Here is a 25,878-nt window from a genome sequence, read left to right as displayed (position 1 = left end):
TAGTTGGTCTTTAAGGTGCTACTGGAAGGAATTTTTTTGTTTTAATGTTGTAGGTTAGGGCGATGGGCAGAATAATAATAATAATAATAGCAATATAAGAGTGGAGAACCTTTCAGTCTTCTAGGCATTTCTGGACACTGCATACCACAATCCCTGATCACATACTTCCTTTTCCCAGTATGTGTGGGATTGAGTGTGGGTATGTATGAATATTTTTAAGGATTGTATTCAATGTATGTTTGTCTGTATATTCGTAATATGTATTAATGTTGAGTTATTTTCATAAAATTAAAAATTAAAAATTATTTTTTTAAAAAAATCCCTGATCACTGACCATGTTAGCTGAACAGAGGCCAGCAACAGCCAGGTGGCTGCAGTTTCTCTGGCCCCTGAGATAAGGACTCTGCATGTGAGCCCTTCTACTTGGCCCCGATTCGGGTGACAGAAAACAAGCAGAAAAGCTGGCTTACGATCTCAGAGCACTGCTTTCCAAATTCATGCAGAAACTCTGCTGGCTGCAGCTCCCCTCTCATGTACCTCAGCCAAGGTCCGTCCTCCCCTCCCGATCTCAAGGCCTGCTTGATGGTGCCAGGGGGCACACGGTGCCGAACCTCCCAGTCTACATAAAGGAAGGCAGATGGGTGAGGAACCAACATTAATAATTGGGGCGGGCACATGAAAGGCTTCCTACCAGTCATAAGTGTTTCCTATAGAAAGGAATGTTGTTCCCTAATATCGGGAATACCTGTCACATCAAAGATGATGCAGCCTGGGGAAGTCTAGAATTGAATCGTAGAATTGGGTGTGAGAGTTTGGGCTGATGCTGGAAGCTGGAGACACAGAAATGTGTCTGAAACCAAGCTATGGCTGGTTTCCCTGGAAGCCTAATGGGTGTCAGGGAAAGGCAAGTGTCTGGAAGAGTCAGCAGAGGAGGCAGGAGAATGTTCCAGGGGAATGGGGATCTGTGCCACCTGTGAGGCAGGGGAAAGAGGAAGAGTACAGGACGTTAGAAGCAGGGAAAGAGGTACAGGAACCACAGAAGTGGAAGAGAGGGTCTCAGAGTTGGGCCATTAAAATCTGGCCCCTCTCCCACTGTAGGGGCTTAAAGTGACAGGATGAGTAGGGGCTTAAAGTGACAGGTGCAGCTGGAGATCCCACACATAAGTCACCAGTGCTTGTGTCAAAAGAGGCAGTTTAAACGTGCTGAAGAAGGCATGTCCATCCTGTTGCTCCAATTGTCCAGATCGCATACCCTCCAACATTTCTCCAAGGAAAATAGGGACGTCCTATTCCATAATGATAATTTTACCATTTGTACCCCACACATCTTATTGGGTTATCCCAGCCACTCTGGGTGGCTTCCAACATATATAAAAACATAATAAAACATTAAACATTAAAAAAAACTTTCCTATAAAGGATTGCCTTCAGAGAGCTTGGGGGTTGGATAACTCCATACCCTTCAACATTTCTCCAATAGGGACGTCCTAAAAAGCGGGACATTCCAGGATCAAATCAGAAACCGGGACGGCTTCATTAAATCAGGGATGTTCCTGGAAAATAAGGACACCTGGAGGGTCTGGGATCGGAGCACAAGTCTGAAGAAAAAGTTGCCTAGCAAGCTACTTAGCATGAGCAGTGCATGTGATTATTGCACCTTATGAAATTGAGTGCTTTGCCAATAAAGAACTAAACTTCCAATTATGTTTCCTCATTGGGGGCTGGTGTGCTTGGGACAATGAAGAAACAAGTTCTGTCGTGAGTGCTAATGCTGTGAGCCCCTCCATCCTATGCTCAGGTGGAAATAAAAACAATTTATCTTCAGAACACCACAGTCTCCACTGATGTTCATTCCAAGGCAACTGAACCCTGGGAAAGCGCAGGCATCCCTGGCTTGGGGTTGGGCACAATAATACAAGACACATTTTACATAGCAGAGAAAGGACTTGGAATATTCCACTTTACATTCCATATTAAGGCAGCTCAATCAGCAAATATCAGTCTGGATGGGAATGCCACTGATACACACACTCACCTGCTGCCAATTTGATTGGGGAAGGAAGGAGAACACCACCCATATCAAAGATCACAGCTTTATAGGGACAGGTTGAAGAATTTCTCCATCGTGTGTGTGGAGGTCTGTACCAGAACCGTTGTAGGATGTGTGATCTCCTGACATGGTGGTTACGGAAGGCTTGGAAGAACCGCCCAGCACCCATTTTCTGGAACTGTGTATATAAAGGGGAAAGTAAACGCTTTAGAGATTTGTTGCAAGTTAGTAGTTTCCAGATCTTGGGATAACTTCTTGTCTGCACAGGTTTCTCTTACAATGGTAGCTTTTGCACCTTTCAGGTTACTAAGCACATCTGATGTTTTGGATCTGTGTGGTGATCTATTATCTAGAAACACCAAGAGGGCCACAAGTTCCATATTCCTGTGATAAGCTATAAATATTTACCATGTCTATGCAGGTGGCTCCTTCCCGAGGGCTAGGTTGGGCACCTCTTATCAGAAACCTGTGGCCCTCCAAATTTTACTGAACAAGCATGTTTTCAAACACAGCTTTAAAACTTGTAGAACGAGTCTTGTCTGATCTTATAATTGGATCAGGTTTCCACAAATGTGGAGTTGCCATTGAAAATAATACCCACCACATGCCCAACAATCTCGTTGTGGGCATACTGGCACATAAGGTATGAACAGTCTAGGATAAGGGAAGGTGGTATAAGGCTTTGAAGATTATCCCTATCACTTTGTGCCTGTAAATCTGCACAGTCTCAGTGCACTCTTTCTGTCTGGCGTCAGTTGTTCACAACCCCAGCCAGCATAGTCAATGCTCAGGCACAATTGCAGGGGGAGTGTAGTTCTCTGCTGCTTTCCAGGGAGAATGTTAATTGGGCTACAGAAATTCTAGCAGTGCTGCTTACAAGTTTTAAACTGCGTTTTGCCGCGTGCCGTTTACGTGTGTGGCTTTGTAAAGCTATCTCCTGAAAAGCAGGGTTAAGGAGTATATATTAAAATGGAGAAATAATATTTGAACAGATTTGTTATTTTAAGGTACAGCAGTTTGATTCTGGCATCTACTTGGGTATTGCTTTTAGTTTGCTGAATTATTTGCATGTTACTGTTACTACTGTTATTATTATTATTATTATTATTATTATACAGTTGGCCAGCCTGAGAACAAAAGCTCTACACTGAAAATGGGGGAGCACAAAAAAGTAGACAAACACCACGAGTAACTCAAATCCCACTGGGCAAAAGACCATTTTCAAGGTCCCTGACACCCCCTTCCCTAAAGCTGAGGCCACAACCTCCTCTACTTTGTCCCCCATCCTCACTTCCGCCCTCTCCCCAGAAAGCAGCTGCGGTGACCTCTGACCCGAGACGAACCTTGCGTCGAGTCCCTCGTAGCAGCTTCTGCCTCTCGGCGGCTCTCGCGAGAACACGGGCAAGGAGGGACGAGCGACGTCCTCACGACAGCCCCGCCCACTTAAGCAGCAGAAGATCGGACAACCTTCGCCCCGCCCCCTTCTGCCGCTCCCTCTCTGCGCCTGCGCGCGCGCGGGGGTCAAGGGTCAGGGAGCCAGGGGGCGGAAGTGGCTCATAATCCTAGGGAGCTGCGGCGGCGAAGGCGGCGGAACAACAGCAGGAGCCCCAGCTGGCGCCTCAGGGGCGGTTTGGGCCTCTTTTCCCCTTTCCCTGCCCCGCTCGGGCCCCGCGGGCTCGGGAGCCCCTCCAGGGCGGGCCCTATGAGTGTGTCGCTGGTGGTCCTTCGCTTGGAGCTGGCCGAGACTTCGCCCGTGCCGGGCGGCTTTCCTTACAGCGCGGCCGGTGAGGGGGCTCGGGGGAGAATGAGGGGGGGAACAAGCCGGGGGGGGGTGGAGAGAAAGAGAGGGAAGTCTCTCAGAGAGGGATTCAAACATAAATATTTTTTAAATTCTACTACAGCGACCCCCAGTGTGTTTTACAAGAAAAAAGTACAACTTTTAAAGCACAGCAGTTGTTATTTTATCCCCAAAGGTAGAAAGCCTAACCGAATTGTATCCTCTAGTTAAAAGGCGCTTATGTAAGAGCAGATGCCTCGGTAGGTGAGATCACACAGAGGTGATACAGAAGTAGATCATGTTGAGCAAGGTAGAGCAGTGCTCCCAACTTAATGACAAACTTCATATTGTTGCTATTTACTATGAAAAGTTACTGGTATCGATCTACATAGAGCGTTATAATGTTTCAAATGAAAAAGGGCTCCCCCTCCAACAAAAGTTATATATGAAAGTTGGTGTTCTTGGTTTACTAATAAGCCCTCTGGCAGAAGCCTATGTAGGAGAAGTTAATGCAAAGTATGTGTGCACAACACAGAACAAATCCCTTCCAGAATGTGTGGTATGTTTGGGAATGCAGGATGTACACTCGAGGCAATAATTCTATGACAAAATAAGCAGTCACTGGTATAGAAGTGTGCCCTCGTCTTCATCTGTGGCATCTTAGAAAATGTTTAATTTCCCCCCTGGGTAATGCTACACAGACTTCAGGTTTCTGCGTATATGTCTGTCTCCTGGTATGTCCCACAGAGAAATTTACGGTCTGCAAATAAAAACATCCTAAAGATCCCAGGCCACAGAGAGGTTAGGCTGGCCTCAACTAGAGCCAGGGCTTTCTCGGCCGTGGCTCCAATCTGGTGGAACGCCCTGTCACAAGAGACTAGGGCCCTGCGGGACCTGACATCTTTCCGCAGGGCCTGCAAGACAGAGCTGTTCCACCAGGCCTTTGGTCAGGGCGCAGCCTGACCCCCTCCTCTGGCAATCTGCACAGAATTTTGCTTGATGGTTGCCATTAATTTGATTTTAATTAATTTTATAATGAATGTTTTTAGAATGTTGAACTATTTTGATTGTTGTTAGCCGCCCTGAGCCCAGCTTCGGCTGGGGAGGGCGGGATATAAATAAAATTTATTTTTATTATTATTATTGTACGTGACAAATTGTTAATAACAACTTAATACAATGGCAAGGAGGAGATGGGGGAAGCACAAGACAGAGACCCTATCAAACAGGGGCCTTTCATAATATTGTGATGGCAGTTGTCTAATTAAGCATCCTATCAATTGCTCTAACAGGAAAACCTGGGTACCTGTGTTACACTGTGTGTGTGTGTGTGTGTGTGTGTGTGTGTAATGCTTGGCTCATGACCTGATTTGTATCTACAAGTGCCTCTGAGATCAGCTAAATGATGTCACAGGTGTGTTGTAGCCCAAATGCTGAACCAATAGGAGGCCAGAAACACTTAATTATTTGTACTCCACCCATCTGACTCTGGATAGTTTCCAACACGTTTAAAGAAGAATGAATTAATAGGCTAGTTCAACTGCAATGGATATAATCATTTAGATTTGAAAGGGCGTGTTTGCTTTTGTTGTTTTTGTTCTAGCTTGTGGATAGCTATTATAATAATACACATCACTGTTTTTGTTTAGCCACTGAAATGTCTGATGAGGAAATCCAGGAGAAATCACTAGCAGCTGCCACAGCCTCCTTAGATGGAAAGGAGCCTGTCGAGAAAGCAGCTATCATTCACCAGCACATTGGCCGCAGGGAGATGACTGATATGATCATTGAAACTATAAAGCCTGATGCAGGTACTGGTATGGTGCTTCCATGTGCTTCTGGGCAGAATGCAGGTGCAAGTTTATGCTTCGAGAAAATGTACAACTATCAGAGTGGGTGTCAGGCAGAGCCAGTTAACATGCATATGATAGTGTGAGCTTTTCCCTTTCTACTTAGCCATACAACAGGACCACTCCTAAATCAGACTTGTTAAGTGCCAGAATGAACTAATTGACCAAACAGGAAAACTTTGTTGTTCTTGTTACTGCCTAGGGTGGGAGAGAGGGCAGGACAGGAACAGACTTGGCTCTCGGCCCTTGTTTCTTAGAGACGAGGACATGCCCCAAACAGTGAATGGTTATGAGCCTGCAACTTCTGTAGATTTATTTGCAAGATTGTTCTAAAGTTTTAAAGTATTCTCAGAACTGATGCCTGCCTATTGAAGGGGTAGTGAACAGGATGCCTTCCAGGTGTTTTAAACTACAACTCCCATCATCTTTGACCATTGTCCATGTTGACTTTGGTTGATGAGACTTGGTAGTCTAGAGGGAGTCAGATAGGGAAAGCCCATTCTAATAATTCTACAACGATATGAAGGAGTATTGAGTGATCAGGGATTAACTTTCCTGCCTTACAATGCTTTGAACTGCATGAAAGGACTTGCATGAGCATAACAGACCTTTCCCTCCCTGTCCTCCCCACCCCTTTGAGCTACTGTTCTGGGTTTTCCTGCAATCCTCTGGAGCAGCTTTTGGTTGCGGGGGTAGGGAGAAAAGAGGGAGGGGATGTTCTGTTGCACATGCAGAAGTCCTTGTGCGAATGGAACACCTTCATTGGATGCAACCTTTAGTGATCAAATATACCTTGAGAAATGTTTTTAATTGCTAGGGGCTGCTTTGCGGTCTTTACCTTTTGGCTGCTAGGTTAGAGCTGCAATCCTAAACACACTTATTCAGAAGGAATCCCCATTGGCACACTGGAGCTTGCTTTGGAATCAGTATGCATGGAATTGAGCTGTCAGTGGCCTCTTGATCCTTTCAATGACTTAATAGTCTGGAGGACCAGTTTGCAAGTCACCTACTCAAAACAAAAGCATCAAATTGGTTTCAGTCACTCTGTTGGACATGCTCCTGGGTTGGTAAATAGTGAACTGCAGCTTGGAAGTAGTCATTGATGTACACAATTTACAAAGGGCCCTTTCTGAGTAGATTCCCTTTATAACCTATGGAAATAGTGTTTTAGAAGATCAATTGAATTTTTCACGAATTAATTTTTGACCTATACTTTTCTTGATTCATGAAAAAAGAAGCGTTGAAAGCAGTGATGGAGGAAGGCAAAGCATCTGAAGCATCCTCCCCCGATGACCGAAGTAAACATAATGGCCAAAGTGGGGGTGTTGGGACATCACCGGATTCCCCCTCAAAGCAGCTTCCAGACCAGATTTCCTTTTTCAGTGGAAACCCGTCGGTTGAAATAGTTCATGGCATCATGCACCTCTACAAGACAAAGTAAGGAAGTGCTTCTCTTACGTGGCTTGTGCGAAGCGGGTCACAGATCCAAGCCTTGTATGTTTTTTGTGAAACTCCTGCTCCCTTAGGGGAAGGGCTTTAAGTCAGTGGAAGAGCAAACATTGCTTGCTGAAGATCTCAGATGCGCATTCTCAGCCTAACCTACCTCACAGGGTTGTTGTGAGAATAAAATGGGGAAAGGGAGAACAATGGATATCACCTTGAGCTCCTTAGAGGAAAAGTGTGATATAAGTCTAAGAAATGAATGAATGAATCAGTTAGTGGGTGCTGGGACAGGTTCCTCTCTTTTCCTGCAATGCTAGAGAAATATTGCCAGCCAGAGTAGACAATACTAGGCCAAACTGAATCAAATTTAAGGCAAATCCCTAGGTACTCTTTGAAATGTGATAAATCCAGTTCCTGGATATATTTTTATTATTATTTTGGAAGAGGTAACTCTGGTTTAGTCATTTTTTAAAAAGTGCAATAAAAGAAAGTAGCAGCAGGATAAAGTCCAGGGAGGCAGGTTAAAACTGCCTTAACTGATGATTTAAAGGGTCTGGGAAAGTGTTTGGGGGAAAGTTCTTTGTTTGAAATATTTGCTTACACTTTGGTTCAACACTTTGGTTACGTTTGACAGCACAATCTTGCACTAGTTTCTTTACGGTGGTGGTTCTCTACCATTTAGGAAACTCCTGTTACCTGTTTAGGAACCCTGTGCATTGCTATGCAGCCCCTGTATGTTGAAGAAGGTTCTGGGATATTTCAGGGTGCAAATCGGTTGCTCATATTTTGAACACTGCCCTGAGTCTTGGGCCTCTTTGTGGTCTTGCACAAATCAAGGGTGTACTGTAGCTATTCTTTCAGCTGCTGCATATTGTAGGGCGGGGGGGGGGCAGGCGGCCATGGGTGGTTCACAGCCAAGGAATGCACATGGCAGATAGTTAAGTATTTATTGTTAAAGATAACATTTACAGTTGCTTCTGCAGCTCTGAATACCTACGCACACCAGTGTAGAATCTAGGCAGCTATGCAGCAGTTGAAACAGCCCCTTTTCTTCACCCCAGTTTATGTATCCTTCCCTAATGGCCTGTGTGCACACGGCAAGAGAGTGCTCCTGCATAGAAACTTTCTCTCTGCATCCCTTTTCAATTCCCTCTTGGTTCTGGGAGACAGTGGCCTGCCTGTTCCTGACATCAGGTGGGGAACACTTTTGGCTCCACACATCAGGTACTTATTAGGATCTGTCATGGGGACCAAATCTGACCACCTGTCAAAGTACCTTTCATGCCAATCTTAAAGGGGAAGTAAGGTAAAGGTACCCCTGACCATTAAGTCCAGTCGCAGACGACTCTGGGGTTGTGGCGCTCATCTCGCTCTATAGGCAGAGGGAGCCAGCATTTGTCCTCAGACAGCTTCCAGGTCATGTGGCCAGCATGACTAAGCCGCTTCTGGCGAAACAGAGCAGCGCACGGAAATGCCATTTACCTTCCCACCGGAGCGATACCTATTTATCTACTTGCACTTTGACGTGCTTTCAAACTGCTAGATGGGCAGGAGCAGGCACCGAGCAACGGGAGCTCACCCTGTCGTAGGGATTCGAACCGCTAACCTTCTGATCGGCAAGCCCAAGAGGCTCTGTGTTTAAGACCACAGTGCCACCCGTCTTACATAAACTTTTGTGAGTTTCTCCCCCATCCCTTTCCTTTTAAGTTCTCATTCTCATGCCACTCTAGCACCAATCTCTGCTCATCAGACGCATGTATCCAGTGGTGCATTAAACCATGAAGCCCGCTGATGGGCATGGTTTAGGGAAAATGGCCTGGTGGGCCAGGATTGGCCCGCAGGCTGGCGGTTGCCCACTCCCGTTGTAAAAGAAGATCCACAGTAGCTCACAGCTGCCTACCAAGGAAGTCCGTCTTCCTTTGCTGATCATCTTCTTGATGAACTTGAGATGAGCCTTTCTGCTGTACTGTTTGTTATCACAGCAGTGATTTTCTGTAATAGGTAACCAGGTTCAGTGGGGTTGAGAAACCTATAGTGAAACAAAGTTACAGATTAATCCAGAAGTAGCCAGCATGATGCCAGATGTGTTGGACTCCAACTCCCATCAGCCCCAGCCAACATGGCCAATGGCCGGGATGATGGGAGTTGGAGTTCAAAACCTATGGAGGAGCACCACATTGGCTGCCCTTGGGTTAATTAGTGCAATTTTGCAGGGAAGTGACAGAGGTAGTACATTTCCTCGTCAGAAGACCCTGTTACACAAAATATCTGTGCTGTGGGAGCCTTTGGATGAAGTAGATCTGTAATACATTGGTACTTTTTAATTAAGGCTTTCACTGGTGGGTTGAGGCTTTCAAAATGCCGGCGAACATACTGACCATTCTAATTCCCGTCTCATGCAGCAAGATGACCTCCTTGAAAGAAGACGTTCGGCGCAGTGCCATGCTGTGCATTCTCACGGTGCCTGCCACGATGACCAGCCACGACCTCATGAAGTTTGTGGCTTCCTTTTATGATGTCATCGAGCACATGAAGATCATACGAGACTCCACCCCAAACCAGTACATGGTCCTGATCAAATTTAGTACACAGGTAAAAAGCCAAGAGATGAAATGTTACTTTGGCAAAAGGGGGGGGGGACAGTTTTCTCCAAGTACACAGTGCTTTCAAAAAATGCTTTAGAAACACCCAGCTGTTTCTTCTTCCCAGGATGCCAGATGTAGTGAACAAGATTGCAAAGCACACTTTTACCCCAGAAAAAATGAAACAAATTTTAAACCCAAGTAACCACTGAACAGGTTTAACCACTCACTGAGGCAAATTCAGCAGTAAAACCTATAGGACCCACCAGACAAGAGGACGCATTGGACCATGGGGGGGGGAGAATGGGGGGGGGAATTCTCCCCCTCTCTGCTCAGCGCCCCTTTAGCGAAGCGGTAGGAGAAACGGAGCCCCTTCCATTTCTCCTCCTGCTTGGCTGAAGGGGCACTGCACAGAAAGGGTAAACTGTGCAGCACCTCTCCAGCGAAGCGAAGCCTGGAGAGCAAGAGGGATCGGTGTGCACCGACCCCTCTTGCTCTCCAGGCTTCAGGAGGCTATCTGCACGCCTTTGGAGTGCAGCAGGAACTCCTGCCGCGCTCCGAAGGCTTGCGGATAGCTGCCTGAAGCCCCCGGAACGCAGCGGGAGTTCCCTGTGCTCTGGGGGCTTCAGGCGGCTTCAGTGAAAGCATCTCAAAGCCTCCGGAGCGCGGGGGGAGCTCTTCCTCTGTGCTTCGGAGGTTTCGCGTTGCTACCACTGAAGCCAAGGAGCCTGCATTCACTCCATAGGATGCACACACATTTCCTCTTCATTTTTGGAGGGGAAAAAGTGCGTCCTATAGAGCGAAAAATACGATATTTCCTTTTTTAAAAAGTGTTGTAGATTCTGAGCACCACCGGCCTGGGAAGTAATCTCAGTTTGTCTCCTATTGCCACAGATGCCTCTGTGCTGCTCTTCACTGTAGTGCGCTGCGCTCACTCCATCCAAACAGCTCGGTCTCTTCTCCTTTGCTTTAATTGTAGGCAGATGCAGACAGCTTCTACATGACTTGCAATGGCCGGCAGTTCAATTCCATAGAAGAGGATGTTTGCCAGCTGGTCTACGTGGAGAGGGCAGAGGTCTTCAAGTCAGAAGATGTAAGTTCCTTCACACTTTTCCAACTCTGGCATCCTCTCAGGATCCCAGGTCCCTTCAGCCAGCTGGATGCAGCACCTCAAGGTTCCAGCAGGAATTGTGAATGTCTACAAAAGAACCTGTCTCTGTTTGTGTGCATTTTTAAACACCAATCTGCCCCTTGATTCTTTTGCCCAGTGGCTTCCAAACTCTGTTCTGAGGAAGTCTGGGGAGAAGATCAGTACAGTGGTACATTGGTTCTTGATCTTAATCAGTACTGGGAGTCCGTTCGACTCCTGAAACCGTTTGAAAACCAAGGCATGGCTTCCAATTGGCCGCAGGAGCTTCCTTCACCCAAGTAGAAACCGTGTCAGATGTTTGGCTTCCGAAAAATGTTTGCAAACCGGAACACTTACTTCCGGGTTTGTTGATCATTGTTCACTGCCCAGGACTCTGTTTAGAGGAAGGAAAGCCGATTTGTTCGACAACTAAGCCATTCGAGAACCAAGGTACCACTGTAATTGGAGCAGGTGGGATTGGCATATTGAATGACAGCCTCTCCACCATTAGTGATCTTCCTGTGCTGTATACAGTCGGTGGAAAGCATTGAGCGTGTTCCAGGCATTTTGTACCATCTAAAAGATGCAGTAAAGAGCTAACAATGACAGCAAAGCCAATGCAGGGCTCTTGCGATTTATTCCCATAAGCTAATACACGCATAGGGAAGACAAATAAGGAATAGTAAATAAAGACAGAATCATGTTAATTTATTAAATCTCTTTAGAAATCTGCATCCCATGTAAGGCTGATGATTTAGCACCAACAAACGAGGAATAAATAAGTACAGTGGTACCTCGGGTTAAGAACTTAATTCGTTCTGGAGGTCTGTTCTTAACCTGAAACTGTTCTTAAACTAAAGCACCACTTTAGCTAATGGGGCCTCCTGCTGCCGCTGCGCTGCTGCTGCACAATTTCTGTTCTCATCCTGAAGCAGAGTTCTTAACCCGAGGTAATATTTCTGGGTTAGCGAAGTCTGTAACCTGAAGCGTCTGTAACCCAAGGTACCACTGTACTTATTTATTCGTCATTTGTAGGTGCTAAATCATGGAAGTCATATATGCGTCAGGTTTAGCCTGAACTTTAGCTAATCTGACACTGGCTTAATTTTTTCCATCAGAGCTATATCTCCAAACACGATCTTCCTGTTTTGTTTTGTCAGGCGGGCTTTTGTTTCTAACTTGGGCTCGGTTTTTCGGGCACTACAGCTCTGTGTGCCGCCATGGATGAGCACTGCTGTTTTTGGCCTCTGTATAAAGTGGCTGGTGGGCTTAGAATCCCCTTTCGCTATCGAGAAGGCGAAAAGAAGAATGGGGGGAAATGAACACTTTGCCAGTGTAAATATGTGTTTGGTTGCATGACCCATCAAGCAGCACCCTGACAAATCTGGATGTGCCTTTTTTCTTCCTCCTACTCCTCTGCAGGGGGCCAGTCTTCCTGTCATGGACCTGACTGAGCTCCCCAAGTGCACTGTCTGCCTAGAGAGAATGGACGAGTCTGTCAATGGGATTCTCACAACGCTTTGCAACCACAGCTTCCACAGCCAGTGTCTGCAGCGGTGGGAGGACACCACGTAAGAAGCGCTCTTCATTCTGTAGTATTGCCGGGGGGGGGAGAGAGAGAGAGCTGTTTGCGTGCCTTTCCCAATTTTGTTGCCCTTCCAACATGTAGCAGTGGGCCTAAACGTGAGGGTTCCAGAAAACCCGCCAGTGCCCTGAATCAGGGGTGGCTAACTTGAGGTCAAGGTCCGTATAGTTAAAGCCCTGGTTTTCCTAGTAGTGATGTATGGAAGTGAGAGCTGGACCATAAAGAAGGCTGATCGCCAAAGAATTGATGCTTTTGAATTATGGTGCTGGAGGAGAATCTTGAGAGTCCCATGGACTGCAAGAAGATCAAACCTATCCATTCTGAAGGCAATCAGCCCTGAGTGCTCACTGGAAGGACAGATCCTGAAGCTGTGGCTCCAATACTTTGGCCACCTAATGAGAAGAGAAGACTCCCTGGAAAAGACCCTGATGTTGGGAAAGATGGAGGGCACAAGGAGAAAGGGACGACAGAGGACGAGATGGTTGGACAGTGTTCTTGAAGCTACAAACATGAATCTGACCAAACTGCGGGAGGCAGTGGAAGACAGAAATGCCTGGCGTGCTGTGGTCCATGGGGTCACGAAGAGTTGGACACGACTAAATGACTAAACAACAACAACAACAACTTGAGGTCCTCCAGAAGTTGTTAAGCTGAAACTGCCATCATCCATGAACCATGGCCCTGCTGGCTGGGGTGGATGAGATCAACAAGTCCTGGAGGGCTGTTGGTTAAACAAACCTCCCCCAAACTGGACTTGGTTTGATCTAGCGTGTTCCCTTGACTTTTAAGCAAATCATGTTAGTTTTATGGGCTATATAAACACCACTATTTTTAGTCTGCACAGTAGGGCAGGTCCCCATCTAAAATAGCCAACAGTTCATAACCTGGCACTGCCGCCAGTGTTTGAGGCATGGTGCCTGCCTATAGATCAGTTGCTGGGGAGAGTGTTGTTGTGCCCGGGTCCTGCTTGTCGGCTTCTGAAAGGCCACTGTGAGTACAAGGTGCTGGGACTAGATAGGCCTTAGGTCTGATAAGGGCTGCTCTTATGTTTTTTTGTCGGGGGAAAGGAAGAGAAAAAGCACTTGGGCTTAACAGCAGTGGGGGTACAGAATGATGTGGTCGTGCTCACGGCTTCACGGAAGAAGCACATACACTTGATGATGGGATGGATGGAGGGCAGGTCTGGGTTTCAATCTCTTCAGTTCTGCCACTCGCTGGACGACCTGGGGCCAGCTGTTCTTTCTAACCTATTTTACAAGACTAGCTTTTGGCATATGTGCCCTACCCTCCTCCTCAGGTTGTAAGAGTTGCTATAATAATAAAAGAAAATTAGAAGTAGGGACACCGCTTATGTGATTCCCTGACCTAGGATATAGGGCAAGATAAAATGACTGAAACTGTTAAAGATGACGGCGTACCCTTTTGGCCAAGGTGGACCCGATTTTCAAAAGCTCTTTTTGACCATGTTGTTGCTACTTTTTATTCCCTCTGCTTCTGTCTGTCTCTTCAGCAACAGCAGTGAGGGTTGCTTAGTCTAACCCATGGGTAGGCAAACTAAGGTCTGGGGGCCAGATCTGGCCCATTCGCCTTCTAAATCCGGCCCGCGGACGGTCCAGGAATCAGTGGGTTTTTACATGAGTCGAATGTGTCCTTTTATTTAAAATGCATCTCTGGGTTATTTGTGGGACCTGCCTGGTGTTTTTACATGAGTAGCATGTGTGCCTTTATTTAAAATGCATCCCTGGGTTATTTGTGGGGCATAGGAATTCATCAATTCCCCCCCTCCCCTCCAAAAAAATATAATCCGCCCCCCCCACAAGGACTGAGGGACAGTGGACCAGCCCACTGCTGAAAAAGTTTGCTGACCCCTGGTCTAACCCATCCCATATTCTTAGCAGATTTCTTATATTCCTGTCCTGGCTTTCTCTCTTAAGTTACTGAGTTATCTAGGAAGTCCTTAAAATGGCTAGAACAGGGCTAGCCAACGAAGTGCCCTCTGCAGGTTGCTGGACTCCGAACCCCTATCGGCGCCATCCAGAATGGCCAGTGGTCATGGATGCTGGCAGCCGTACTTCAGCAGCAGCAGCCGGATTTGTCCTGCACCTCCCACAAGTTAATCGGCCTGGATTGTAACCACTTCTCTCTCCCCTGCCTCTTCCAGGTGTCCTGTGTGCAGGTATTGCCAGACGCCGGAACCTGTGGAAGAGAACAAGTGCTTTGAGTGTGGAGTCCAAGAAGTGAGTGGGCACAGAACAGGGGCAATTTTTATGTTGATACTTGTATCGTCTGCAGCGGAGGCTGTTTACAGAGGGAACCATTTTCTCCAGTTTAACCAACTCTGAATGCACTTTTAAATCTCACTGGGATAGGAGTTGCAGTAAGGAGGAATCAGAAGACGCAGAGGGTGTCCCCACCCAACTGCAAATGGTTCATGCAGTTGCTTGAAGAAAAGATAAGCTAAGAAAGAAACAAATTTCCCATTTGCTAAGGCAAACTGGCACATCAGTAAAGTCTTGGGTGCACTGGCTACCGGTGGAGTACAGGATCAGGTTTAAGGTGCTGGTTTTAACCTTTAAAGCCCTATACCGCAGTAGGACCCTCGTACCTACGGGACCGCCTCTCCTGGTATGTCCCACGGAGGACCTTACGGTCTTCAAATAAAAACATCTTAGAGATCCCGGGCCACAGAGAGGTTAGGCTGGCCTCGACCAGAGCCAGGGCTTTTTAGGCCGAGGCCCCGATCTGGTGGAATGCTCTGTCACAAGAGACTAGGGCCCTGCGGGACTTGACATCTTTCCTCAGGGCCTGCAAGATGGAGCTGTTCCACCAGGACTTTGGCCAAGGCACAGCCTGACCCCCTCTCTCCTAACCCAATGGTTGCCATTAATTTGATTCTGAATTGATTCTAGAATGCATTTTAATTAATTGATTGTGCAATTTTATGTACACTGTGCTATTTTTACTTGTTCTTAGCCGCTGTGAGCCTGGCTTTGGCCAGGGAGGGTGGGATACAAGTAAAAAAATATTATTATTATTATTATTATTATTATTATTATTATTATTATTATTATTATTAGGCACCTGATAGGCAAGCGGAGCCTGCCCCCTGTCCCAGCATGCCCCAGCCCACCTTTGAGTGACCCTCTGTTCCTCTCGGTGCGACGATGCGATCCTTTGCATGTTTACTCAAAACTCGCTATTCCACTGTTCTTTGGGACTTTGCAGCAAGTGTAAGGATCGCGGCCTGGCTGTCTGTCTGCTTTTTCTGAGCTTCAGTACAATCCTTCTTTTCATGCAGAACCTGTGGATATGTCTGATTTGCGGGCACATTGGATGCGGGCGCTACGTTAGCCGGCACGCCTACAAGCACTTTGAGGAGACGCAGCACACCTATGCCATGCAGCTGACCAATCACAGAGTCTGGGACTATGCTGGAGGTATTTCCTCTATCTGACACTGCTTGAGGAGCAGCCATTGCTGAGCCTTAAATCTGTGCTTCGGTATTTAGCTGCCGAGCCAAACCTGCCCCGTACCATGTCAGGCTCTTGGTCCTTCTAGGGAAAATGGACCATCTACTTTGCATGTGGGAAGTCCCAGGTTCAGTTCAAAAGGGGGCTGGGAATGTCATCAGTCTGCATCTGAACAGCGGCATAGCGTGGGTTGTCAGCACCCGGGGCAAGGCAAGTAATTTGTGCCCTCTAACCCGGGGCAAGGCAAGGAATTTGCGCCCCCTAACCCATAACTTGCCTCTTCTTGCTGCTGCCTGGGCTGGGGTATTTACGGTAAGGTAGCCACGGCGGCGGCGAGTCCGTGTCAGGTGATCTGAGGCAAGTTGCCGCTGCTGCCCAAACGACGCCGCTTGCCCAGAGGAGGAGGAGGGCAGAGAGGCGAGGAAAATGCAACATGGCCCAGCAGCGGGGGGCTGTGAGGAGGGGCTGCCTGACGCGCGGGGACCGCGGCGAGCGCTGCCAGACCCCTTCAGCCCGGACACGCGCACAGCTCGTCGGTTCCGCGAGACATGGGGCTCTGCTACAGCCTGCGCCCGAGGCTCTTCGGCGACTCCGGAGGCGGCGAGCGTGCCCCCCTCCAGATGTTGCGCCCGGTGCGGCCGGCCCCCCCTGAACCCCCCACGCTACGCCACTGCATCTGAAACCCTGGAGAGCCACAACAAACCAGTGTAGGCAGTACTGAGCTGGACAGAACACTGTCCTTTGTTGTTGTTAGAAGATTTTAAGATAATTACTGCGAAAAAAGAGTACAGAGTCCTTTCCTAAAGGCAGTTCTCAGCCCCCACCACCCACAGAAGGTAGGCACCCCTCCGAGCTCTCACCTGGGATCCTTCCTTCCTGCTCCCAGCCTCTCCCCCAGGTAGACCAACATTGCCCTGTCTCCCACCCAGGGACCTTCATCAGCCCTGAACCACCCCCATGGGTACACAATCCCTGGACATTAGCAATGGCCCCATACATACGACTCAAAAAGAGACAAAAATGGAAAAGGAAAGAAACAAGAAGAGAGGAAAGAGACAGAAAGCAACAGACAAAAGGAAAAGTAACATTACAGAAAAGTAAAAAGGACATTTGATTTTCCATCTCCCAGTTACAGGGGAAAAAAGAAAAGATTAAGGCATTCAGTCCATGATAACACCCGTCTTTTCTTCTTTCTGTTAAACAGTATTTCTTTTAAGTCAAAGTGTCTCAGAATCATTCATTTCTTTTTCTCACAAAAAGTCCAAGAGGGGTTCCTGAACTATTATTATTACTGGTAAAAGTCAACCATGTTCTTTCTTTAATATTAACTTTACCTCTGTTAATTCTTACCACCCTGCCTCCATATAGAATAACAGTAAATCCATCAATGGCCATGTTATAAAATCTCCACTGCAATCACATATTGGGATAATATTCCATAATTTCCCCCCTTGTTATATATCCTTTAATTCACGCCCAGTTCCATATGTTCAAATTACATTTCCTGTTGTGTTTATGATAGTATCACTATCTTCTCCTCTAGAATCTTCCATTTCTTTTTTTTCCCAGAGACAGTATCATAAATTCAGAAGTATTGTCCTCTGCAAATCATATGCAGAATACTTTCTCTGGTAGAACTGAAGAAAGGCCAGGACTGAAGTTTCCCCAAAGTTCAGTAGCAGAGCACCAGCTTTGCTTGCGGAAGGTCCCTGGTTCATTCCCTGGCATTTTCACATTGCATTCCCTGGCATTTTCACATTGGGTGGGAATATCCCCTGTCTAAAACCCTGGAGAGCCAGTGACAATCAGTATAGACCAGCCTTTCTCAGCCTCGAGCCCCCAGATGTTCTTGAACTACAACTCCATAAGCCTTGACCACTGGGCATGCTGGCTAGGAATGATGGGAGTTGTAGTCCAACAACATCCATGGACCCAAGGTTGTGAATGGCTGGTATACTATAGACAAAACTGAGTTAGATGGAACTTTAACCAAGAAGGGTCCTGGGTCCTGTGGGACAATTGCAGGAAGCAGGTTGGCTGAGCTTGAGCTTGCTAGAAGCTCAGCAATGCAGCCATCTTCATTAAAGGTAAAAGTAAAGGGACCCCTGACCATTAGGCCCAGTTGCAGCCGACTCTGGGGTTGCAGCACTCATCTCGCTTTATTGGCTGAGGGAGCCGGTGTACAGCTTCCGGGTCATGTGGCTAGCATGACTAAGCCGCTTCTGGCGAACCAGAGCAGCACACGGAAACGCCGTTTACCTTCCCGCCGGAGCGGTTCCTATTTATCTACTTGCACTTTGGCGTGAACTGCTGGGTTGGCAGGAGCAGGGACCGAGCAACAAGAGCTCACCCCGTCACGGGCATTCAAACCGCCGACCTTCTGATTGGCAAGTCCTAGGCTCTGTGGTTTAACCCACAGCGCCACCCGCGTCCCCCGCCATCTTCATTACCAGGGCCCAACTCCTCCTGTAGGGCGAGACTGGAAGTAGCTGAGTGTTCCGCCTGCGAGATTCCCAACAGGGTGGGCTTGTTGTATGGTGGGCGTGGGTAGAATTGGTAACTGAATTTTACTCTTGCTTTCTGTATCTATTTGTAATTCCAAATAGGAAATTGGAGCTAGTCAGTCAGGGTTGTTGCATTTTTCTCTCTCTCTCTAGACAATTATGTCCACCGCCTCGTGGCCAGCAAAACAGACGGGAAGCTAGTTCAGTATGAGTGCGAGGGGGACATATGCCAAGAAGAGAAGATTGATGCATTACAACTAGAGGCAAGTCCGCACTAGTTTTCTTCCCCTCTTGCTTTTGCACATTCTCTCTGGCTTTCTTAACGGTTGGTGAAAGTTGGGTGCGTAATGCAAAGTAACCCAAACGAATGGAGACAACAGGCAGCCCTCTGTTTACGTGTGAGCTTGAACAGCACTCGGACAACTGAGGCCGCAGGTCCTTTTCAGTTGCAAGCTAGCTGTTGAGTTTGTGGGAATGTCAGGTCAGAATGCTAGACCCATGACAAATGCAGGAACGGCTCTCCCTGTGGAATATTCCTTTCTCATTGCCTCTTATTTCCTTCTGAACACAGTACTCTTACTTGCTGACAAGTCAGTTGGAGTCCCAACGTATATACTGGGAGAACAAGATAGTCCGGATAGAAAAGGACACGGCCGAAGAGGTGAGTTTCTTATGGGCGCTAGCGGCACGTTCAGCTCTTCTGAGGATGGCAGGTTGAAGGAAATGCTGGTAGCGGGCTGGTAGTGGAGGGCGGTTGGGCAAATTGGTGATATTGCTCTTCCCTCTAAAGTTGGTCCAACAAGTTGGCATCTTCTCTGATGGTCCTAAGTTTAGGGGTGGGAGGATTTTGGACGTAATCCTAGACCTTTTTACCCAGGCCTTTTGGGGGCAGAGGATGAACATGGCATGAGTGTACCACCCCCTCGTGCCACTTTTCCCACTGGCTAGCCATGGTTTCCTATGATTTCATTTTTTTTTTAATAAGATATTTATTAAAATTTTTAGAGGTACAAAAAGAGAAAACGAAAAACATCATTCTAAACATAAATAAGATAAAATACAAAAAGGAAAAAAGGAAAATAAAAAACAAAGAGCAAAGAATTAAAATCCATTAAGCAAAAAGAAAAAACAAAGAAAAATACAACAAATCTTCCCATTACTTATCTTTCATTAGCTTATTTCCCTGACCACCTCACACCTCCCTCTTTTGTATTCTAGGTCAGTTATCCATTTCAGCAAATCCTTTCCCTATTTTCAAATTTTTGTCCTGTAATTTATCTTGATATTAATATAACTTTACTTTCCCTCCTTTCACCAATTAACAGTCTGTTTTTTCCTAAATCTTTGTAACATTTCTGCTAAAATCACATAAATTCATTCCAGCATCATTCTAACATTCATTAATTTTGCAATGTTTCTGTAAATAGTCTTTAAATTTCTTCCAATCTTCCTCCACCGACTCTTTTCCCTGGTCTCGGATTCTGCCAGCCAGGTTTCCCATGATTTCAGACGGGGTTCTCTCCCAGCCCTGCCCGGGGATTGAACTTGGGACCTTCTGCAAGTAAAGCGGGTTCTTTGCCACTGAACTGTGGCCCTTTGCATAATGCACATTAGAAAAGGCTCCCCAAAAAAGACCACCCTTGTTCTCAGGCTTACAAACTAAAAACACACAACCCAAAAGGAAAATGGAGAGGGAGGGAGGAAGGAAGGAAGGAAGCTCCAGTTCAAATTCTTAGTTTTTTTACGTAGTTCTTGGTTATCTCTCTTCTTGAAATTTCTTCACTGACTCCCCCAGGAAATAGCCAGAGTCTAGGAATCACTCCAGAACACTCAACCCTTATGGAGAGAACACCCAGTTAGACTTTGGTTTGCTTGAAAAGTGCCATTATTCTCTTTTTCTAAAAACAGATTAACAACATGAAGACTAAATTTAAAGAGACGATTGAGAAATGCGACTCGCTCGAGCACAGACTGAATGACTTGGTCAAAGAGAAGCAATCTGTCGAAAGGAAGTATGTGCTTTGTGTTATGTTTATCCTTAAGCAGCCAAAATCATGTGCAGTCAAACCACATTGGGTTCAATGGCAGGTGGGATTACCAAAGTCTTTTTTCCTGGACACCTGCCCCTTTTAAAATGTTTTAAAATTGTTTTGCTGAGCACATGAAAAGCCGAATGCTCATGTGTTGCTGGCCTGCTGCATTCATAATGAAGTACTGTATTTTTCGCTCTATAAGACTCACTTTTTCCCTCCTAAAAAGTAAGGGGAAATGTGTGTGCGTCTTACGGAGCGAATGCAGGCTGCGCAGCTATCCCAGAAGCCAGAACAGCAAGAGGGATTGCTGCTTTCACTGCGCAGTGATCCCTCTTGCTGTTCTGGCTTCTGGGATTCAGAATATTTTTTTTCTTGTTTTCCTCCTCCAAAAACTAGGTGCGTCTTATGGTCTGGTGCGTCATAGAGCGAAAAATACGGTAATTACCTTGGCATGGCCTCTGGGACCTACTGTTTGATACCCAAAACCTACGGAGTAGACCCTGAATGTAACATAGTTCCCTCTCCTCTCCTTTTCTGCCCTTCAGGTGCACCCAACTAAACACCAAAGTGTCCAAGCTGACCACGGAGCTGAAGGAGGAGCAGGAAATGAACAAGTGCCTGCGAGCCAACCAGATCTTGCTCCAGAACAAGCTGAAGGAGGAGGAGAAGCTTCTGAAGGAGACATGTGAGCAGAAGGACCTGCAGATCACGGAGGTCCAGGAGCAACTGCGGGATGTCATGTTCTACCTGGAGACACAGCAGAAGATCAATCACCTCCCCGCTGAGGCTAGGCAGGAAATCCAAGATGGACAGATCAATATCGCCATGGCGTCGTCAGCTGGCTCATCGGCAGGGGGTCCCGGGAAGCCTTCATCCCGGAAGGGTAGAGGCAAGAGGGGCAAGTGAGAGATGAGGTGGCCGCTGCTGACCTTACTGAAACTGGCCACAGAGGGGTGGCCGGGGGGGCTGAAGGAGAGTCGCTTGTCAGGTGAAGCAGGCGCAAGAGTCTAGCAAGGGATGAGCGACCAGTTTGCAGAGCCTTTCCTACCCCAGTGCACTAGCCAACAGCCATCGGCAGCCCTTAAGATGCTCTTTCCCTCTGCTGGCTATCTAGCTACTCGTAGGCACTATGTAGTGACTCCTTGGCTGTCTGGCCGTATTTAGCCTCCCCTTCTCTGCTGCATAACCTGAGAACACTGTGTTCAAGTTTTAGATGTTTGCTTGAAATCATACTTTAAACTAAGTGCAAAAAAACCAAAGTGACAAGAGCCTTAGATTTCTTTTTTTCCCAGGGGGGCGCAGGAAGAGATGTTGTGGCCTTGCGCCATTTGTAAGCTAGGAGTACACCTGGACCCAGGCTCCCTTTCCTGATTTTGAGGCACCTGGCTGAAAGCACATGCAGGCAGTCTCTCCTCTAGGTAGGTGTGCGCTGCAAAGTGGCAGAATTGCCAGTCGAATGGGAAAGTTCTGCTCGGCTGGAAAGTTTTGTGCCAGGAGCCTTGCTGAATGTTGGCGTTGAAGAGCTCCGAGGTGTCGGGTGCAAGAACTGCATCTCTGTGAGATGCATCATTTTTGAGGCCTTTGTCCTAAGCCTGTCCCCCGGTTGCAAAACCTCTGGGAGGCCTTGGCTGGTGAATCATAGACGGAGGGCTGAGTTAATCAAGAGCGTTGTCCAGACTTTGAAGGGCTGTCCAGAAAGCGAGGGAGAAATCTGCTTAAGGGGTGAGAAATGCACTGAAGGTTTGCCTTGTTGAAATCTCAGGTGCCTAGGGCTTAGTAGAAAGGTTGATGCTTGCAGCAAAGCAAGGACCACGCTGGCTAGGGAGCTTTCTGGGAAATTGCAAAACTACCACGCTGGGTGTCCCCGAGTTCATTCACAATGCCCCAGTTCCTTGTGCTGCACAGGACCTGCATCCTCCTTATCTTCTTCCAAATGCCCCTCCTCTTGGCAACCAGTGTTTTCTGCCTTGATACCTGACTATGCACTGCATGTGAACACATGTGACCAAACCCTGAAACCTGCCTTGAGAGAGAGTGATTTAGAGTGGAAAAGCTGTGTGCATGTACCTAACCTGTCCCCTGCCGCTGCTTCTTCACTTCCTAACCGCTCCCCATGTCCCAAGTGTGTGTTTCCGCTGTGGGGTTCCGCACATGTGGTTTTCCTTGCAACTACCTTGGGAGTTGGTTATGTGTGTTTGTGTGTCAATTCTATTTTAGTTAGCCCTTAGCAGGAAATAGCAGAATTTCAGCATTCTGTGCAGAATGAGCTTGTCTGCAGGTATTTAAGAAGCCAACCCTCCTCCGCACAAAAGAACCCTGCTCAGGGGGTTGTAAGGACAAAAACCAAGTGGAGGTGGTCAGAAAGGGGCTGGAAGACCCTCTGCCCCCTTCAGACGCCTGCATTTTAAGCAAACCTCATCTCTTCTGTTTGCTAATGTGTGTGGCTGCCCTAATTCCCTCTCGACATCTTAAGAGAGCTGTGAATAGGCAGGTTCTGTCTGCAACCTGAGCACTGCTTTGGGTTTTGCCACCACCCCTCCAAATGGCACATTTCCTCAAGTGAAGACTTTTTGCCATGCCAAATGTTGCTCTTTTGCCTTGTCCGCGGCAACTTTACACTCAGCAGCAAGCGTTGCACACGCCTCAAGGGCTACGACAAGTTAAGGCCCTGGTGGTTTTTTTGTACAAGTGTACGCTTTGTCTAGATGGAGGTATAATGCCCTCGCTGAACAAACTAGAGCCAGAGGGCGAGATACTGGCATTGGTAGTAATTCTACTGGCTGGATTGAAAATTATAGTTAAAAAAAAAAATCAAACCTACACGTTTCCGCTAACATGCTTATGTTTTGCTTTGAAAAGGGAAAAAAGTGCATCCACTCCACCACCAACTTAACATAGGCCTATCAAACTCACTTGATGCAGTTTGCCACCTGCAGCTGACTAGTAGTTTTCTGAGCTTGCTGCTGGCTCTTTTTGATCAAATTTTGTAGCACAAATGTATCTGTTAAAAAAAAAGAAGTTCTGTGCACATGCATTGTACAGTCTTGATACGATAATTTTAAAAGCTAAATGGTCAGTGTACCCTTCTTCTATAGAAACTACTCTGCTTATTTTTGAAACAATCCTATTTTTGCACTTGGTTACTCTTGCTTCGTGATCTCCTGGGTCCCCTGAAGTTAGGATGAGGCTTGTGCAATATTGGTGTGCTAGGGAAGAAGGGAAATTCTTCATCTGGGGAGAGAAGTTCAGACGGAAAGAGGGGACGCGGTTTAAAAACCACCAAGTCCATTTCATATAAAGATGAACCTGGGCACCAAGAGTAATTGTTTGAAATGTGTTACTTATCAGGGAATCTTTTGGAAAGATCAGCGTACGCTCAGACTCTCCCTGGCATCATTACTTTCCTAATTTCAGGGCTCGGAGCAAGATCTGGATTCTTCCCTGAGAAGCCTTTCATTTCCTCTTGAAAGGTTTTTCTTCTTCTTAGTTTCTAGTCCTAACCTCTTAGAAATTGAGGATAATTGCTTGACGTTTTAAGATGCCACCTGTGCTGTGTTTGAACACTGTTAAATCTGCCAAGCTTTTTGCCCTGCTGAGCTAAGAGCAGTCAGATTTATTCAGAGGATAGACTGGAGTTTGGCTGACACTAGCAACACTCATAGATTAATATGGGTGTCTGTTATAATATTATATACTGTAACATCTGCAATGGGACTTTATTAAACTGGATTAAAATATGCACAGTGGCATTTGTGTATGTGCTTCCCTTGGATAGCAGATTTACTAATATCTACGATGATTTGGAAGAAGGTACATTGAAGCAGCAAGCTTGTGGGCAAAGAGTTCTGCTTTTTCCACACTAGGGATGCCGATTGTCACGAGGAGAGGCAAATCTGCCTTTAGATGAGCCTGACCATCTAATTTGCTGCTGGCTAAAACAAGGGCCAAAGATCCCCCAGCCTGTAGGCATGCACCCTGGGGAAAAGGGGTCCAGGTATCTTTTTTAACATGTTGGTCAAGGCTGTTCCAGAGCAAGCGAAGCAGTTCTGGAATGCCTCCTGTCGAAAAGTCGTATGTTCTAATGCCTGCTATAGTGAATAAAAGCCTTCTGCCTTGTGGTGTAGTGGTTAAGAGCGGTAGTCTTGTAATCTGGGGAACCGGGTTCGAGTCTCCGCTCCTCCACATGCAGCTGCTGGGTGACCTTGGGCTAGTCACACGTCTTTGAAGTCTCTCAGCCTCACTCACCTCACAGAGTGTTTGTTGTGGGGAAGGGAAAGGAGAATGTTAGCCGCTTTGAGACTCCTGAAGGGGAGTGAAAGGCGGGATATGAAATCCAAACTCTTCTTCTTCTTCTTCCCACATGGCTTCATCGATCCTCTGTTCATAGGTGGCTTTTGAGAGACGACCAAAGTGTCAGTTACCTCTAGACTGGGGTAAAGGTAAAGGGACTGCTGACCATTAGGTCCAGTCGTGACCGACTCTGGTGCTGCGGCGCTTATCTCGCTTTATTGGCCGAGGGAGCCGGCATACAGCTTCCGGGTCATGTGGCCAGCATGACTAAGCCGCTTCTGGCGAACCAGAGCAGCGCATGGAAACGCCGTTTACCTTCCTGCCGGAGCGGTACCTATTTATCTGCTTGCACTTTGACGTGCTTTTGAACTGCTAGGTTGGCAGGAGCAGGGACCGAGCAACGGGAGCTCACCCCGTCACAGGGATTCGAACCGCCGACGTTCTGATCGGCAAGTCCTAGGCTCAGTGGTTTAACCCACAGCGCCACCCGCAATTAGCGCAAGAAAATGTCTAGGCACCATTCCCCCCCCCCTGGATTTATTGTTCTTAATATTAATTTCATTTATATACTGCTTTATGTTTTAAAGAGAGAAAAAACAAAGCGGTTTACAACACATTAAAACATCAAACAAAACAATCCAGAAGAAAGCAAATTCAAGCTTCAAGGAAAGTATTTTAGAGCCTTCTCTAAGTGACATCTTGCTTTCCCCATAATTATGTACCTATTTGTATATATGCCCCATAGCAGAAATACTCCAGAAAGCTAGTGTGGTGATGTGGGTAGAGTGTTAGACTTGGACCTGGGAGATCAGGGTTCAAATCCCCACTCAGTCCCCTAGACTATAACCAAAGTTGGTTAGGACCTGTCATTCAAAGTCCAAAGGGTTGAACTGTCGTGGGTCTGGATACCAGATGGGTGAGCAGATCTGTGGATATAGGAAGAGTTGGTGGGTAAACATTGCTTATTTCCCTGCCTTAAAAAGTCTGTGGGTGCAAAGCTATACCTGTTTAGCGGAGAAAATCCCATTGAACTCAGTGCAACTGGTTACACCGCAATTCACAGAGCAAAGATCGCTCTTCCAGACTCCCCCAAAAGCTGCTTTGAAGTGACTGTTCGGCCATTTATTTGACATTTGTTCCCTTGGTGGCTTACGATAAATAAGTT

General features: G+C 46.9%; 2 protein-coding genes across 3 annotated transcripts in view; one reads left to right on the top strand and one right to left on the bottom strand.

Annotated features, from left to right (window-relative positions):
- Positions 1–3,451, bottom strand: part of ACAD10 (acyl-CoA dehydrogenase family member 10) — a 29,182-nt gene extending 25,731 nt beyond the window's left edge. The window contains exons 1-3 of the mRNA XM_081922959.1: positions 3,394–3,451; positions 2,036–2,228; positions 471–619 (exon numbers count right to left, since the gene is read on the bottom strand). Of these exons, the coding sequence (XP_081779085.1) occupies positions 471–619; positions 2,036–2,219 (333 nt within the window). The 5' untranslated portion in view covers positions 2,220–2,228; positions 3,394–3,451. The remainder of the gene's footprint in view (positions 1–470; positions 620–2,035; positions 2,229–3,393) is intronic.
- A 143-nt stretch (positions 3,452–3,594) lies between these two features.
- BRAP (BRCA1 associated protein) lies at positions 3,595–24,162 on the top strand. Of its 2 annotated transcripts, none has more exons than XM_081922972.1 (12): positions 3,595–3,834; positions 5,477–5,638; positions 6,916–7,114; positions 9,523–9,712; positions 10,682–10,795; positions 12,254–12,402; positions 14,578–14,653; positions 15,715–15,853; positions 18,544–18,653; positions 18,962–19,051; positions 20,299–20,402; positions 20,969–24,162. In XM_081922972.1, exons 1-12 carry the CDS (start codon positions 3,753–3,755, stop codon positions 21,327–21,329), a joined length of 1,776 nt encoding a protein of 591 aa, XP_081779098.1. In that variant the 5' UTR covers positions 3,595–3,752; the 3' UTR covers positions 21,330–24,162. The 2 variants fall into 2 exon arrangements, with proteins under 2 accessions (XP_081779098.1, XP_081779097.1); XM_081922971.1 differs by having other exon boundaries at positions 3,597–3,834; positions 6,913–7,114.
- The last annotated feature ends 1,716 nt before the right edge of the window (positions 24,163–25,878 follow it).

The sequence above is a fragment of the Podarcis melisellensis genome, assembly GCF_964234715.1.
Source record: "Podarcis melisellensis genome assembly, chromosome: 8".
NCBI classification, from domain to species: domain Eukaryota; kingdom Metazoa; phylum Chordata; class Lepidosauria; order Squamata; family Lacertidae; genus Podarcis; species Podarcis melisellensis.
The sequence above is the reverse complement of the archived record's forward strand: the minus strand, read 5'-3'. Positions and strand labels throughout refer to the sequence as shown.